Genomic DNA, 16,712 nt, shown 5'->3' on the forward strand with positions numbered 1-16,712 from the left:
TCAGTCTGCTTCATTTTCCCTCCCATCTGTTGCTGCCCATTGTACTTAAAAATATGCTGTGGTGACATCTTACAAAGTATGTTTCTCTGTAAATATAGCCCTTTATAACATGTATCTTAAGCAGGTTTATGTTACCACTTAAAATTTTCATCTTGACACAGGAGAAAGAAAATTTACACCTTACAAGGACTCAAACGTCACTTAAACTTTGGGATCAAATAGACTTGGTGATACTCTCTAGGGGTACGTCTACACTACAGCGCTAATTCGAACTAACTTAGTTCGAATTAGTTAATTCGAACTAAGCTAATTCGAACTAACGCATCCAGACTAAAAAACTAGTTCGAATTAGCGTTTTGCTAATTCGAACTAGCATGTCCACACAGAGTGGACCCTGAATCCGAGTTAAGGATGGCCGGAAGCAGTGCCGGCAGGGCATCAGAGTAGGACTTAGAGCGTGGAGCTGCTGTCTCAGGCTAGCCGAGGGCTGTTTAAAGGGACCTGACCCCCACCCCGGACAGACAGTTCTCAGGGGTGCCCCGCTTGCAAAGCAGTCCTGGCTTGGATTGCCCGGAGTACCCACACTGGGCACATCACAGCACTCGGCCATCAGACCGGCTGCACTTGCCGCAGGCTGCCATCTGGGGAGAGGGGACAATTGGGGGGCTGCAGGAGAGCTTCCACCCCCAGAAGCCCGCAGAGCCAGCCCAGTCCTCCCCATCGGGGGCTAGTACCCCATTCCTCCCTCACCTCCTTCCACTTACCCCTCCCTAGCCCCCCTTCCTGATGTACAAAATAAAGGACAATTGTGTTCAAAAATAGAATCTCTCTTTATTGAACAAAACTGGGGGAGACTGGGAAAAGGAGGTGGGAGAGGGGAAGAGAGAGGGTGGGAGAGGGGAGGGCAACTAAAATGATCAGGGGTTTGGAACAGGTCCCATATGAAGAGAGGCTAAAGAGACTTGGACTTTTCAGCTTAGAAAAGAGGAGATGGAGGGGGATATGAGAGAGGTCTATAAAAGCATGAGTGGGGTGGAGAGGGTGCATACAGAAAAGTTCTTCATTAGTTCCCATAATAGAAGGACTAGAGGACACCAAAGGAAAGGAATGGGTAGCAGGCTTCAAACTAATAACAGAAAGTTCTTCTTCACAAAGCAAATAGTCAACCTGTGGAACTCCTTGCTGCAGGAGGCTGTGAAGGCTAGAACTAGAACAGAGTTTAAAGAGAAGTGAGATCAAGTCATGGAGGTTGGGTCCACGGAGTGGTATTAGCCAGGGAGTAGGAGTGGTGTCCCTGCCCGAAGTTTGTGGAAAGCTGGAGAGGGATGGCACGAGACAAATGGCTTGGTCACTGTCTTTGGTCCATCCCCTCCAGGGTCCCTAGTGTTGGCCGCTGTCGGCAGACAGGCTACTGGGCTAGATGGACCTTTGGTCTGACCCAGTACGGCCATTCTAAGCTCAGGGCTCAGGGTCGGGGGTCTCAGTGGACCCCCTTGATTTTCATGCAAACCTGCTCCTGGATGGCCAGGCTGGCAGCTCTCCTGCCCTAGACGGCCGCTTTCCTGTGCCTAGTGCGGAGGTCGTGGACGAGGTCCACGATGTCTGCACTGGACCAGGCGGGTGCCCGCCTCTTGCGGTCCTGGGCAAGCTCCCGGGAGCTGCCAGCCTGGTCCCGGGAAGAGGGGGAGGGCTGGGGGGCATCGGGTGGCTGGCTCAAGCCGTGCCAGATGCAGGGTCTGCTGGCTGGGTGCTGGCAGGCTTGCACCTGGCACGGGCACCGTAGCCAGCCCGTGCCCCTTTAAGGGGTCTGGGGCCGGGAGGGGGGCAATAGAGTTTCCCTAGTGTTGGCCAGAGTGGCCACCAGGGAAAGCTGGGGAGGGCTAGCCTCCCACTAGTTCGAATTAAGGGGCTACACAGCCCTTAATTCGAACTAGTAAGTTCGAACTAGGCTTAGTCCTCGTGGAATGAGGTTTACCTAGTTCGAACTAAGCTCTCCGCTAGTTCGAATTAAGTTCGAACTAGCGGAGCGCTAGTGTAGCGCCTATCAAAGTTAATTCAAACTAACGTCTGTTAGTTCGAATTAACTTTGTAGTGTAGACATACTCTCTGAGAAACAGCATGATCTCAGGTCCCAGAAAAACACCAGCAGAAGGTCCTTATGCAGTACGGGATGCTAGAGCAAAGGTTTGAGCTAATCATAGGTACTTGTTACCATAATGATCTTCAACACCCATAACTCCAGCCATGCAACTGTTTGCTGACATGTTTCATCAATGCAAGCAAAATAAATACAACTGGGAAAACAGATCCCTCCATTTCATCCTTCTTTCCTAGCCATGAGACCAGAGGTTCTCAAACTTCATTGCACCGGGACCCCCTCCTGGTAATAAAAATGATTTCATGACTGTGTTCTCTCTGAGTTGCATGGCTGCACATCTGCCTAACTAGCTCTGTGCAGAAGCTCAGGACTACCTCCAATGTTCCCGCTAATCTTTTCCATCCAGGTGTGATTTTTTTTCCATCCATGTGTGGAATAAATTTTATGTGCACCAAGACATGTATGAATGTGCACCACCCATAGAAACACAGCCCTAGCTGTGGACACTCTTGTAATCAGCTGAGTGGCACTGGAATATCTCCTGAGTGTTTGCACAAGCACACAACTTACTGGGAACACTGCCACACAAAGAAACCTCTCTCCCAGCACAGAGCTGCCACAGCTAGGGAAATGACACAGCAGCTTGCAGACAGATGTCCTTCTCTGTCCCCAGCTTTGAGTTGCCATGGCTGGGGTGGGGGTGCACTCCCCTGGCTCATAGTGGCTGCTGTGAGAAAGAGCTTGGAGGAACCCTCTCTCCCAGGGGAGCCTGTACATGAACCTACCCCAGAGCCTGTACCCTCAGCCACAGTCCTCAACCCCCCACACCACAGTCCTCTGAATCAGCCCTGAACCTCCTCCCACACTGCAAACCCCTCTTCTGCAGTCCTCACTCTAAGCCTCTGCCCCAGCTCTGAGCCCCCTCCCTCCAACCCCTCATCCCTGGCCCCACCCTAGAGCCATACCCCCAGTCAGAACCCTCCGCCCCGCCCTGCACCGCAAACCTGAGCCCCCTCCAACACTCCAAACCTCTCAGCCCCACCCCCACCACAAATTGTCCATGTGCAGAATGAATTTTGTGTGCACCATTATGAAGATGATGTCTGCATAAAAAGTTAGAGGGAACACTGCTTCATGACCCCAGGATGGGCACCAAAGCCTAATCTCAATCAAGCCCCATTGCCCCATGTTTGGGGGGAGGCAAAGCTTTAGTCCTGCACCGCTTCCAAGATGGGACCTGCAACGGAGTCCTGTTGTCTAGCTGAAGCCCCTGTGCTTTGGCTTTGGCCCTGGCCCTGGGCAGTGGGGTTTGGGGTTCAACCCCTGATCCCAGCAGTCTAAGCCAGCCCTGGCAACCCCCTTCAAAGGGGGTCATGACCCACTTTGTGGTTCTGACCCACAGCTTGAGAGACAGTGTACTATATCATACTTTTTCATGGCTTAATATTAAATCAGGCTTCTGAAAGGCCTTGCCTCCCATTGCATGATGAAAATGCTTCTGTTCTTGTGTGAGTAGAAAGAGGGATTGTTCTCTCTGCAAGACTTGGGGCTGCTCAGAGCTCCAGTGCGAAGCTTTAGCAAAACTACATTTTTAACTACATTTTAGTTGCCACTGTTGACTTCAGAGCGCTTCATGGTGTTTTTTCTGTCATTGCTGTTGTGCTCCACGAGGCTTTGCTGCAAAAGCAGCACTCTGATCCTTTGGTGATATCTTGCCATACCTAGACAGGCAACAGAGGAACCTCTTGGCTATGTCTACACTCGCGGCTTCTTGCACGAGAAGTATGCAAATGAGGCTAAGCGTGGAATATCGCCGAGCCTCATTTGCATACCTAATGAGCCACCATTTTGGCAGAAGAGGCTCTTGCACCAGAAGGAGTGTCTACACTGCCCCTTCTTGCACAAGAAAAACCCTCTTGAGCAATGCCGTTACTCCTGAGTGTTTTGGCTCACAGTTAGGAAATCTGCATGAAATGGGGAATGGATGACAGTTAAATTCACAAGGAATCAGGAACCATTGTGGAAAATGCCACTGTGATGAAGCACACATAATGCAAAAGGTAAGGGAGGCCCTTATGTTGGCAGGAGGGCAGTGAGAGGGAGATTGCTTGTGCTTAACTGGATGTCAGCAGCCTGATACCTCCAGCCTGTTAGACACCCAAGCCCTCTCCTCTGGGCTATACCAGTCCTTCCTTTGCTTGCAATAGGAGCACTCAAGACCCTGACCCTCTATGAAGTGTTTCCCTGTAGCCTTCAGGACCTTCTCCCCAAATGCTCCCAGAATTACCAGGGGAGCAGCATGTACCATCAGCTTGTATGATTCAGCTCACGATCAGCCCTTGTTTAATACTGCAGCACTGAATTTTATGTGTACTGGGAACAACAGTAAGTTCATTATCAAAGGTTCAAGAAATAGTGAATAAGGGTTATGGAAACAACAGGGAGATCTATCAAACAAAACCATGGCATGCTTTCTAGAGACTAAACTTACCTAGTAGGTTAACCTGCCTAATTTGTCTCGCCTGAAACTTTTTGCAGTTTTTTCAACCAAGGCTGGTCACGGTCCTGCTTTTGTGATTGTAAACAACCTGTTTATATCCTGAGTGCAGGTTACTGCCTTTTGCCTTCCATCTATATCCACAAAATTCATTGCTTTTACTCTGAGATGGGTACACTCAGCAAGCATCACTTGTTTTTCCTGTGTGCTTCTTCCCTGTTGATTTCACATCTTCCCATTGACTTCCTGTGTATCTCCATTGTGTTAATATATGATGCTTAATTTACATACAGCAGAGAAGTGGGTGATTAATTTTTTTTTCTGACAGGAAAATATTTACTCACCTCTGCTATAATACAGAATCTGAGAACATATTTTGAGCGTAGATACCTGACTCCTTACATAGTTAGTGTCTGTACACAGACATTTCACAACAATATCAATGAGCAGTGTGACTCCAGCTTTTGTCTGAGACCTCACGTGGTTTTCTTTGGTGAACTAGAGCATGCAGATCAGTATCAGGCTAATCTTGTAACTCCCTTGCCAGCTGGCACTAAGAGGCCCAAGGTCCCAGATGGGGCTGGTGATTATGGGTCCTGGCTCACTCTCACATCTAAAACTGTCTGCAGATGTCTGCTTCCCTCTTGTGTTGATCACCTGAATGGCTCATTACCGTGCCAGGGGAAAGACTTAAGTGTTCCATTGGATTTCCGCCTCCAGATCAAAGCACTGACACTCCATGACTGTAGATTATATTGGGTCAGGATGGATCTAGACATTGTGGGCCTGATTCTCAGTTAGGCTATATCTACACAGCAGTATTATTTTGGAATAACTTACGTTATTCTGAAATAACATAGTGCACATCTACACTACAAGTCTTTATTTCGAAATAATGTCAAACTGGAGGATGTTACTCCGACTCCTGTAACCCTCATTTCACAAGGAGTAAGGGAAGTCGAAGGAAGAGTGCTCTTCCTTCAACTTCCTGCTGTGTAGACAGCACCAAAAGCTGAATTAAGCTATTTTGACTTCAGCTATGCAATTGATATAGTTGAAGTGTATCTTTATTCGAGTTTTCTCCTGCTGTGTAGATGTACCCTTCGGGCCTGATGGCTCTAAGGGACTGGGAGCCGTTTTCAATGTGGGTGTAAATATAACTTAAGACCACTTTATGCTGCCAGAGCAGTCTGAAAGGTCCTCTGTGTAAATGAAAACAGGGCCCTGTCTCACCTTTCTTTACAGTGCTTGTCTCCCATAGTAGTTTTCTCCTGATTACCATATTTTTGGAAGAGTTGATTAAGACTAACAAAAATATTAGCAAAACTCCATGTTTGTGTAAGACTATAACAGGGACTGTAATGTTTCCATAGCATTCTCCTCCAAAATCAACATTATCTAGAAGATCTTTGCTCTACAAAGAAAACAAAAAAAGCAGTGAGGTGGTGCGAGAAAAAATAGAGTATGCAGATGGCAAGGTAAGAAACCTAGGGCAGATGTACGGGAACAAAACGGAAAACTGGTAGAACCCCTGATGTGACCATGAATTACCATTACAGAGGAGTCTAGATAATGTTTTGTAAGTAAAGCTTCACTTATCCACAGGAAAGTAAAAAGGTATATTATGGGAAATTTGATTAACTGATGAGCTTGCAATCCAGACAGCTGGATTCTATTCCCAGCTTCCCCACTGATTCACCAAGTGACCTTTGGCAAGTCACTTATTCCATCTGCTTCAGTTACCCCATTTATTAACTGGAGATAATGACACCTGTCACCTACAGATGAACCAGGGCTACCTCAGTGTGGAGTTTACCTGGTCACGTGGACTGGGCAGCACTCACCCCAATGCCATGATAGGAAGTGTGGGTGAGATTTGAACCCAGGCTCCACCCATCTCCTGTGTAACATTGCTACAAACAGGCTTGCCCTGTTAAACTTTGTTTTCAGCACTAATGTATGGGAGACCCATTGTCAGCTCTGGGTCGGTTTCCTTGCACAGACCAGGCCTTAATGTATGAGATCATAGGAGCGTAGGCCGATTCCATGGGTGCTCCAGACCCAGAGCATCTATAGTGAAAAACTGGAGGGTGCTGAGTACCACTGGCTATCAGCTCCTCCCCATCCGCCAGCGCTTCCCACTAACTGATGGGCCCATAGATTAGTGCCTCCCAGTCCCTCCTCACACCTTCCACTCACTGCAATCAGCTGTGTGACGGGTTTTTACGGGTGCGAGCACCTCGCCCCCCCCCCCAGCCGATCACGGCCTTGTCCGGGGTGGGGACGGGGCCCAGCTAACCCACCGTCTGTACTTGGCTCTTCAGCCTCCCCTGCCGGGGTCCTAGTAGTGGCTTCTGGTTGCGGGGGCGATCACCCCTCAGCCCCCAAGGGACTGAGGGGGCTCGGCGGCCCCTTTGTCAGCCTCTCCCCCTCTCTCGGTTTGGATGGGGAGAAGAGGGCTGTTGTGGAGGGAAGGGAGTGGGGGACCCGGGCCCTCCCTCACCTCCGGGTCCCAGCCCGAGGCCCTAAGCGGAGGTCGGCGACCTGTAGTCGCCCTCCATGGCGGACGGGGCTGTGGCCCTCAACTCGTCCACCCACGGGCGCCAAAAGGGTCCCGCCTCGGACTCCTTCCACTCCCCCCTGCCTTGCTCCGCTGGCGGAACAAGGTTGGGATCACTCACCCCGCCGAAGTCGTCAAGCGCGTCCCAGGGCGAGCCGCCAGCTGCCGAGCCCGTCTCTCCGGGTTGCCCCAAGGGCTGGGGGTTTGGTGCTCCTGGACGCCAGGGCGCCTGCCGCTGCACTCTTCCCCCTCTTGCCGGGACGCTCCCGGCCTTTATGGTCCCCGAGGGATGACGTCGGGACGGTAAGCTCCGCCCCCCTGCTCCTCTCCCTTCGCAGCTGCCCCGGCGTACTCCCGGGTCCTCCACGGGAGCATCAGCCGGGGCGGCAGGGGCAGCCGCTTCCTGGCCGCTCGTGTTCGGCCCCGCCTCCTGCTCCCGGCTCCAGCCGGCGCTGCGGGGCGTCCGGACCCCAGCGCCGCCGCGCCGGTGCATTCACCTGCTGCGACGGCCACTTTTCCCACTGCGGGGGGGGGGGGGTTCCCCCGCGGGTTCGAGTGCGGACCCCACCGGGTCCGTCACAAGCTGTCTTGCGGCATTCAGGAGGCACCAGGAGGGAGAGGAGAGGAGTGACAATGCAGTGCTTTCAGGGGCAGAACTGTGGGGGAAGAGGTCAGGGGGGAAGAGGCAGGGCCAGGGCAGGGGCATGGATGTGGAGGAAGAGGTGGAGAAGGGGTGGGGAAGAACATGGATGGATCCTTGGGGGAAAGGGTAGAGTGGTGGCAGAGCTGGAGGTTGAGCGCCCCTGGCACTTCGGAAAATCGGCTCTTCTGCATGAGACATTAGCTCATTCCTTATGTCCATTCAGTTGTTGGCCTTTTTGCTAATACTACTAGTGTGAGTACAAATTAATGCTGTTTGTTTTAATGGGAAACACTGCCTGGCCAGTGGATACTGGTCAGAGACCCCCAACTCTTTGCAGTTATTATTGAGATGGGCTCTGATAACTTCTCCTTGTTCCTTCTTAGAGAATGCAGGACCTGTAGTTCTGCATCTGGAAAGGAAAACAGTCATGAAAAGATTAGGCATTCTCATCCCCCTGTTCAACTAATACAATCAGGAGTTGTTCTAGGCTTCTTTGGGGTGGGGAGCTAGAGAGGAGGTAGAAGGAGGTGTTATGGCATTAAAGGTGGAGACATTGACACTCACCCTAATACACTTGGACCTCTTGATAACAATACTTCTTGTTTCAGTGTTCTTCATATTAATTGTCAATTATTATTCTGGAATCTTTGAACACATTTGCGTTACAATGAAATATTGTCCTAAGTATCCTTTGCAGGACCTGTTTTGAGAAGCCCTAATTCTCAAATGTTTTGTTTTCTTCCTCTCTCAGTGCATAACTTTCCTTTCCCATGAGGAATGTTTTATGACACTAGAGCCATATGGCAGTGTTAAGGCACAGCTATTTTGACTGCCTTCTCCACTGGGATTTCATGGAATGGATTCTGTTATGTAAATCAATGCAACCTGCCCAGAAGCAGCTGCCTAGTGACTCCAGCAAAGCCTGCTTGGGTTAACTAGAGGTTCCGCTAGACAGCAGGTCTCATCTGACAAATGCATCAGCTGCAGAAGAGTACACTGGTGATGTGTTCGCTGTCAAGAGGTCTTGGGTGATTTCCCAGAGGCTTTCTGCATCCACCAAAATGAGCTTCTGTAGAGCTGTAGTGCTTTTAATGAGATCCCATTATTTGGAAATAAAATTGCCGTCTCCATATGTCACCACCATATGCCATCTTATCAGATCGAATCATTTAGGTCCTCTCCACCCAGATCTTGGTGGGGTGCTCAGTTTGTTCTGGCTTGTGTGGAGATATCTGCAGGCTAACTAGATTGTCTCAGTCAGGAATCTTAGCTCACTTCGACTGAGTAGCTGCAGAATTATGTTGTTCTTCATTGAAATCATAGTGTTTGCCCATGCTCTGAAACTCAGACTGAATGAGAGGAAATAGCAATCTGACCAGCTTGCCACGAAACAAAGCCAGCATATTTGGGGGGGTGGGAGGGGATGAGAAGGGAGAGTTAGAGTAAGACAATTTTTATATCTCTGTTGGCACACAGGTGAGGTAGGAATTACCTACCCATGCTGTAGCAATAAGCTCTGAAGGGCTGCAGCATAGCCAAGGTCCCTGTGTTAATATATTTAGTGACAAACTCTCATTTCAGTTACATCACCTCAGTGTTACTAACCACTGAAGCTGCATTGCTGCCGCTGAGAGGGGTGTTTGTCCTATTTTGTTTGTCTTGTGTGGGGTATTTTGTGTCTTTAAAGGTAGAAGAGGTGCTTACTGATGGACGTCGAATCATTACTTTCCGCAACGGTACCAAGAAAGAGATCAGTGCTGATAAAAGGATGACGGTGGTTACTTTTTTCAATGGAGACGTAAAGAAGATCATGCCGGATCAGAGAGTGGTATGTCAACACTTGTCTTTTCTTTTTGTTTAAGAAAAAAGCATTTCAATATTTTATGCAGATCTATTAGTATTACAAAACCTCATGGCTTGCGGACACAGTTGAAGAACAGAGTTTTTAGTAGGGGTTTGAAGGAGAAGCAGGGTGGTTTGGTGAATTGGGCTACTGAGTCTACCCCTCAAACAGGTGGAAGAGTGGAAAGAAGCCAAGACAGAGCTAGAGGATGGAATGAACAGAACTCTGATGCTGGCATCTTTGGTGCAACCAGAGGAAATGGAAACCATGATACAAATCAAAGTGTGAGACATGGCTCCTTGGGGCAGGGAATGTCTCTTTATTATACTTTTGTATGGTGTCACCACATTGGGGTCCTCTCCTCCAGGTGCTACCATAATACCAACAGGAAATAATAATGTAATGTGGGCTGGAGTTGAGCAGGCTCTTGAAGATAGGATGAGAATTTTATACTTCATTAGAAGTGCAAAGGGGAGCAAGAGAAAGGATCCAGTGGGCAAGGAAGACAATCAGCAACTCCATTGTATGTTGTAGAGAAGAAAGAAGCAAGATCTTGACACATCCTATATGTGAGGGAAGGAGGAGCAGGAGGAGTTGGAATATAAATGCAATAACTTATGTGCTTTCCAAATATCCTAAGTTAATTCAAAATAATTTCTCTACAAGATACTTTTTAAAACCTATTGCTATCACGATATCCCACTGTTAAAATATCTTAAACAAAATGCAAACTTTTTACTGCCCTTGCAGATTTATTATTATGCAGATGCACAGACAACCCATACCACTTATCCAAATGGCTTGGAGGTGCTGCAGTTCCCTAACAATCAGATAGGTATGTGATAGCTCATAACTTTGAACTACTTTTGCAGGTGTGTCTTCTTATAAAAAACTGCCTGACTCTACCTCAGGGGGACTGAGACTATTCACTTTGCCTCTCTCTCCCTTGGATTCCCCATCTATAAAATTAGGATAATGGATATTTGTTTTGAGATCTGCAGACGTAAAAGCACCATTTAGATGCTTATCATTATTTATTCTTTACAAGTTTTACTAAGTTATCATCTAAAAAGTTCCCTCCTCACCCCCATGTGTTGTGAATGAACATGTTGTATTTTCTACAGAAAAACACCACCCCGATGGCACCAAAGAAATTGTGTTCCCAGATCAGACAGTGAAACGCTTCTGTGATGGCGGGCTGGAGGAAACGGTTTTTCCAGATGGTACGGTAGTAAAAGTAGAAAAGTAAGTATCCTCTGAGGTGACCTGAATGGGTCAGTGAGTGGATAGTCTGGCTCTCCTGGTGAGAGGGCTGAAGGTTAAAACTCTAACAAATGAGGTGGTTGTTTTGTTTTCAGTACGTACTGATTTGGTCAGAAGTTTCAGACAAATTGAAAGCAGACAGGATTTGGAGTGTGATCGGAGAAAAGTTTTTACCAGAGCAAAGCACTGGGGATGATTCTTCACTGTCTTGCATCTTGCATTCAGATACAGTGGGTGGGATTTGAGTAGCACTTTACACTCACTTTGTACAGCTGCAATGACTAATATGCAAAGGGCAAAGCACTGTAGGGTCAGGTGCACTAGGTTAATGCATAAAGTAGGGGACTGAAGATCTGGACTCCTGACTTCTATACTTACCTCTGTCACCGACTCTCACTTCAAGTAACACTTCCCTGGGCCTCAGTGAAAAATGAGCAATAATAATACTGCTTGGTAAGTGCAGATTATGTTATTAAATTATTATGTTAAATGTACATGCTGACTCATCTCTGTGTTGAAGACCAGATTGTGAGAAGTGCTGAGAACCGCAGTCCTTCTGCAAATTGTGTTACATTTGGGTGGCTGGAGAGCAGGGCTCTGCTCAAACATGGAAGGGAAAGCGTCCATCTGGTGTGTTACGTTCCACTCCCACTGCTGCAAATCAAATACAGTCATAAGAACATGCTGTCTCAGTAATGCATTCCTGTGCACTCTGCCTATTTCCTGCAGCAGCGTGTGTAATACATGCGCTACTTTCATTCACATGGACACAAGGAGATATCAGTCGAATGTCCTTGCACCAGCTTGGGCCCATACATTATATGAAGGATTCAATTCAGGCAGCATAACTGTGGCATCACCTCTTTAGTAGCTTTCACCTGCCAGAAGTAGTTTCACGTTATGGCTGGGTGGGACTCAGCCTCACCACTGGAAGCAGCTGTTCAATGTGTTGATTCCACATATTCCTCGCTCTTTCCCTGTCCACTGCTAGCTTCTTTGGAGGCAGTCCTGGCCCTCAGCATTGGTTTCTGCAGCTATCAACTGTCCTGTAGTAGTTTCACACAGTGTATTTTCCCTGCTGGAGTCTCTCTCGGGATCGGGACATGGCCCCATTGTTTTTTTACCAGCCATAAGGGCAACTGACGAGGTGGAGTGGAGTGAGCAGCAGGCGGGGTTTGAGGGCAACAGGTGGAGCAGGAACGGGGCCTCAGGGGAAGGAGTAGTGCAAGGGCAAAGTCTTGGGAGAAGCAGTGATGTGGAGGAGCAGGGACCATAGTTTAAGGCAATGGTGCATCCTCCTCCACTTTTAGGGAGTTTCCACTGCTCCTGGTCAGGATATGTTATGTCCCCGTAAGGAACTTGGGTCTTTGTGCATGGCAAACTGCTTTTTCAATTGTCATTTCTTTCAGGAATGGCGATAAAATGGTGATGTTCAGTAACGGGCAGAGGGAGATTTACACATCACAGTTCAAGAGGAGGGAATACCCCGATGGCACTATAAAGACAGTGTACTCCAGTGGCCAACAGGAAACAAAGTATTCTTCTGGACGGGTTCGAATCAAAGACAGAGAGGGCAATATCATCCTTAATAAGAAGTGATTCATCTCTTCGAGTTGCAGGGTTGTATGTGGGTCATGTAAGCCAGTTTGGATGTGTCTACACTACCCTCCTATTTCGAAATAGGAGGGTAATGTAGGCATACTGCAATTGCAAATGAAGCCCGGGATTTGAATTTCCCGGGCTTCATTTGCATAAGCGGGGTGCTGCCATTTTTAAATCCCCGCTCGTTCGAACCCCGTCCCGTGCAGCTACACGCGGCACGAACTAGGTAGTTCGAATTAGGCTTCCTAGTTCGAACTACCGTTACTCCTCATTCCACGATGAGTAACGGTAGTTCGAACTAGGAAGCCTAGTTCGAACTACCTAGTTCGTGCCGCGTGTAGCTGCGCGGCACGGGGTTCGAACGAGCGGGGACTTAAAAATGGCGGCGCCCCACTTATGCAAATGAAGCCCGGGAAATTCAAATCCCAGGCTTCATTTGCAATTGCGGTATGCCTACATTACCCCGCTAGTTCGAACTAGCGGAGTAGTGTAGACATACCCTTTGTGGTTGAGATTTGTTATTATTTTACAGTGTAGATAGCTGTATCCTGTGGAAGTGCAGCAGTCTGATATGTTTTTTTCTCTTGTCTCTTTGCCTAGCTTTTGGTTCCTTGAAAGAATTAGGGCCTGACTGTAAGTGGGCCTGAGTACCCACAATGTCTATCAAAGTTAATTAAGGATCAGGCTCACAATGAGTTGTGTTCTCTAAAATTATAAATGAATGTCATGTGCCTCAAGGAAAGCCAGAAACCTGCCTATCTCCTGCAGCAGTCAGTGTATCTTACATTGGAGCTACTTTCACCCATGTGGTCACAAGGAGATGTCAATCGACATTTCACTTCCTCCACCAGGTGTAAGGAAGAACCAATGGATTAAGAGACTGAGCATATGATTTGATATGTCTGGATTCCCATGGACCACGTGTTCCCATTCCCAGCAGATATGTAGGATTGAATTCTACTTGCATTCACTGAATTTTGGTTGAACTACAGTTTACTGGGAGGGTGTTTCTTGAACAAGGCTTCTAAAACTGTACTCAAACCTGCCCTGAACAGAAATGAACCAACTAATGGTACTTTCTGTGTATGCTTGCTGACCTTGCCCAAAATTTCCTTTCCCCTTACTTGGATACCAGTTGGCTCCTCTGTCTATCCCAGCAGTGTCTGCATTTCAATGGCATTATATGTAAGCCCCATACTTGTAAGGCACATTGAGATCCTGTGGAATGAAAAACACAATATAAATGCAAAAACTATTGTTTTTATTATTCAGCATGGTAGATGCCTCCCAGACATGCTGCATTAAATAAAATAATTAATGCGAATGCAGTTTATTAAGTAAAAATCTAAAGATCATGGTCCAGTTCCCCAGACTTTAATAGAGCCATGTTGATTTACACTCCATGAAGTTCTGAACTGATGTAGTTAATTTTACAAATATTTCTAGTTAATTTGTCTGGCTGGCTGGCTGGCTATGTCTGCACTGAAGAGCTTTTCTGGGATACCAGAGGCTTTTTCAGAAAAGCCTCTTTTGGAAAAAAAGTGGAAAAATGCATATCTTTTTCCAACTTTTCTTTGCAGTGTAGACCTATCCTCAGTCTTTCTCTCTTCAGCATTATTTAATTTTGTTTTTACTCAAGCACAAAAATACATGTGTAAACTCTTGCACTCTCATCTAGCAGCCTACCTTTATTCTTTCCTCGCATGCAAGTGTAAAATAATTGCAAAATTCTGCAATTCTTCATTTCTCCGTTTTGTTTCTTGCAGCTTGGGATACAAATTTGCATTCAAATTATTTTGCAGTCTGGAAAACATAGTCTGACTAGAGAGAAAGTGTACGAAACAAGTTATTTCCCATTAATATTGATCCCAGACTACAATGTATAAAAATGTAATTACTCTTTTATAAGTATTTGATGATTAATACATTCTGTAATTTGGTTGTGATAACATCTTTTTTTTTTTTCCTTTTACTCCCTATGTGTAAAATAAACTGTTTAGAATTTTATGCCTTTCACTATTGTAATCTTTAATCCATTTCTGTGGATTTGCAAAGAGCAACTTATTACAGAAATCTAAAAAGATTTCTTGAAAGAGACTGATCTACCATGCTGCTACATAAAGGTTGAAACAAGACTAAGTGTTTTTTTCCCAATAACCATCACAGCAAAGCTGTCATTGAAACGCTGCATTCAATTAGATTTACGGGTATTGCGGACATTTTTTGTAATTTACGTTTGTCATTTTTACCCTTAAATCTTGATTAAGTATATGGAAATCTGCTTGGTTGTGCCATAAATCATAATCCGCAGCAGAATGAGGAATAGTCTTATTTATATGTGGCTTGTACCTGTTTATTTCTGAGCACTCTCAACTCCCGCTGATCTTACTAGAGGCACTCATTTCTTTTCAGGATCAGATCCATGGTTCCTCACCTATGTAGCACATATGGGATATACCCAGAGGCTGAAATTTAGAAAGTATGTGGGCCCTGCTTATCCCTGCATAAATCAGGGTTGTGGTTGTGCATAAGAATGGGGCTGATCCAGCTTCCATTGAAATCAATGGCAAAATTCCCTCTGGCTTCTATAGCGTGGGATTAGGCTGTATGTGGGCATGGTAGTTCCTGATTTGAATGGGTATTACATTTTAGCAAGGCAGGTGCACACAGAATCATGGGCAGAACTTTGGAACTTTTGGAACTTTGGCCACTAATCTATTTGCAAACATGCGTTTCTCCACTAAATGTAAGCTTTACACAGATTGAATATATAACTTTTGTTCATAGCGCTCTGCTCACACTATGTCTAGACAAGCCCATGGGTTGTTTAAAATCAGATGTATGCATTTATCACAGCTTTTATTTATTCTCTGAAAGTGTAGAGAGATGTACCATATATGTTTATTGTTGTCAATGAAATGCCTTCCAACGGACACGTCTCTGACTCCATGAATGAACTGTAAAAAAAATAAAACTCTTTATGCCAAGGTTCCCTCTAAGGAGCTGTGAGGCAACACAGCCCCCCCCCCCCCCCCAGGTGCTTAATGAGCCCCACCCAGTCAGGGGCTCAAGATACACAGGGAGCTGCCTGGCAATGTATTTTGCATCTATGTGAGCCTATACATGAAGACCATGTAGAAGTTTGATAGCAGATAATGCAGCTATATAACTATTAGATGTGCATTACTCACAGGTAATATTTTACATGAGTTTTTGATGACTTAATTGGACTCACATTTACTTCTAGGTCCAATTCAAGGTGCTGGACTTTGTACTGTAAAACTCTATAGAGCCTGATTACTTGAGGAGTTGCATCTCTTTGTGTACCACAGTGTAAACATCATTATTTCACTTACAGAGTGCACTGTCACCATAGGCACATTTAAATAAGAACAATCACATAACAATTTTTGGTTAGCTGTGGGAGGGGCCCCAAGTCACAGAGATCACTGGAAGTCATGGATTTTGTGACCTCCATGACATAATCTTAGCCTTATTGAAGACTTATGGAAAACCAGCATTAATGCTTCAGCAAGTTCCTCAGCCAGCTCTTTTGAATTTCTTGAGCACAACTTATCTGGACTTGATGATTTAAAATATCAATATTATGTGTTTTCCCCTAAACACAAAACAGAAATATTTATTGAACACTTTTCCTTTTTTGGCATTATTATTGATAATTCTACTATTTCCATCTAGTAAGTCACCAGTTCCATTGTTAGGAGTCTATGGCTACGTCTAGACTACAAGCCTCTTTTGAAAGAGGCTTTTTCAAAAGAGAGCATCTAGACTGCAATCACTTCTTTTGAAAAAGCAAGCTGCTTTTTCGAAAGAGAGCACCCAGGCAGTCTAGATGCTCTCTTTCGAAAAAGCCCTGTTTGCATTCAAGAACGCTTTTTTTGTTCTTCCTTGTAAAATGAGGTTTTCTGCAGTCGAAAAAACTGCCGCGTTCTTTCAATTTAATTTGAAAGAACGTGGCAGCAGTCTAGATGCAAGTGAAGTTTTTTTTTTTTTTAAAGGCCACTTTTTTTTTTGTAAAACCTTGTAGTCTAGACAAACCCTTTGTGTTCCTAATATATTTTAAAAACTTGTTCTTGTTGTCCTTAACTTGGCTGGCTATAGACTTCTTCTTGCGTGTTTTTGTGGCGGGGGCAGATTTCAAAGGCTGTGATGTGTTTTTCATGGCCATGAATTTGTCAGGGCCCT

At 46.1% G+C, this 16,712-nt stretch overlaps 1 protein-coding gene across 1 annotated transcript in view; it reads left to right on the forward strand.

The window, feature by feature from the left end:
- LOC102452998 (uncharacterized) overlaps nucleotides 1–12,555 on the forward strand; it is a 69,400-nt gene extending 56,845 nt beyond the window's left edge. The window contains exons 16-20 of the mRNA XM_075924635.2: nucleotides 5,969–6,073; nucleotides 9,486–9,626; nucleotides 10,392–10,476; nucleotides 10,766–10,886; nucleotides 12,314–12,555. Coding sequence (XP_075780750.2) covers nucleotides 5,969–6,073; nucleotides 9,486–9,626; nucleotides 10,392–10,476; nucleotides 10,766–10,886; nucleotides 12,314–12,503 — 642 coding nt within the window. The 3' untranslated portion in view covers nucleotides 12,504–12,555. The remainder of the gene's footprint in view (nucleotides 1–5,968; nucleotides 6,074–9,485; nucleotides 9,627–10,391; nucleotides 10,477–10,765; nucleotides 10,887–12,313) is intronic.
- Nucleotides 12,556–16,712: the final 4,157 nt, after the last annotated feature.

Source organism: Pelodiscus sinensis, chromosome 3 (genome assembly GCF_052426305.1).
Source record: "Pelodiscus sinensis isolate ZL-2025 chromosome 3, ASM5242630v1, whole genome shotgun sequence".
Classification (NCBI taxonomy): domain Eukaryota; kingdom Metazoa; phylum Chordata; order Testudines; family Trionychidae; genus Pelodiscus; species Pelodiscus sinensis.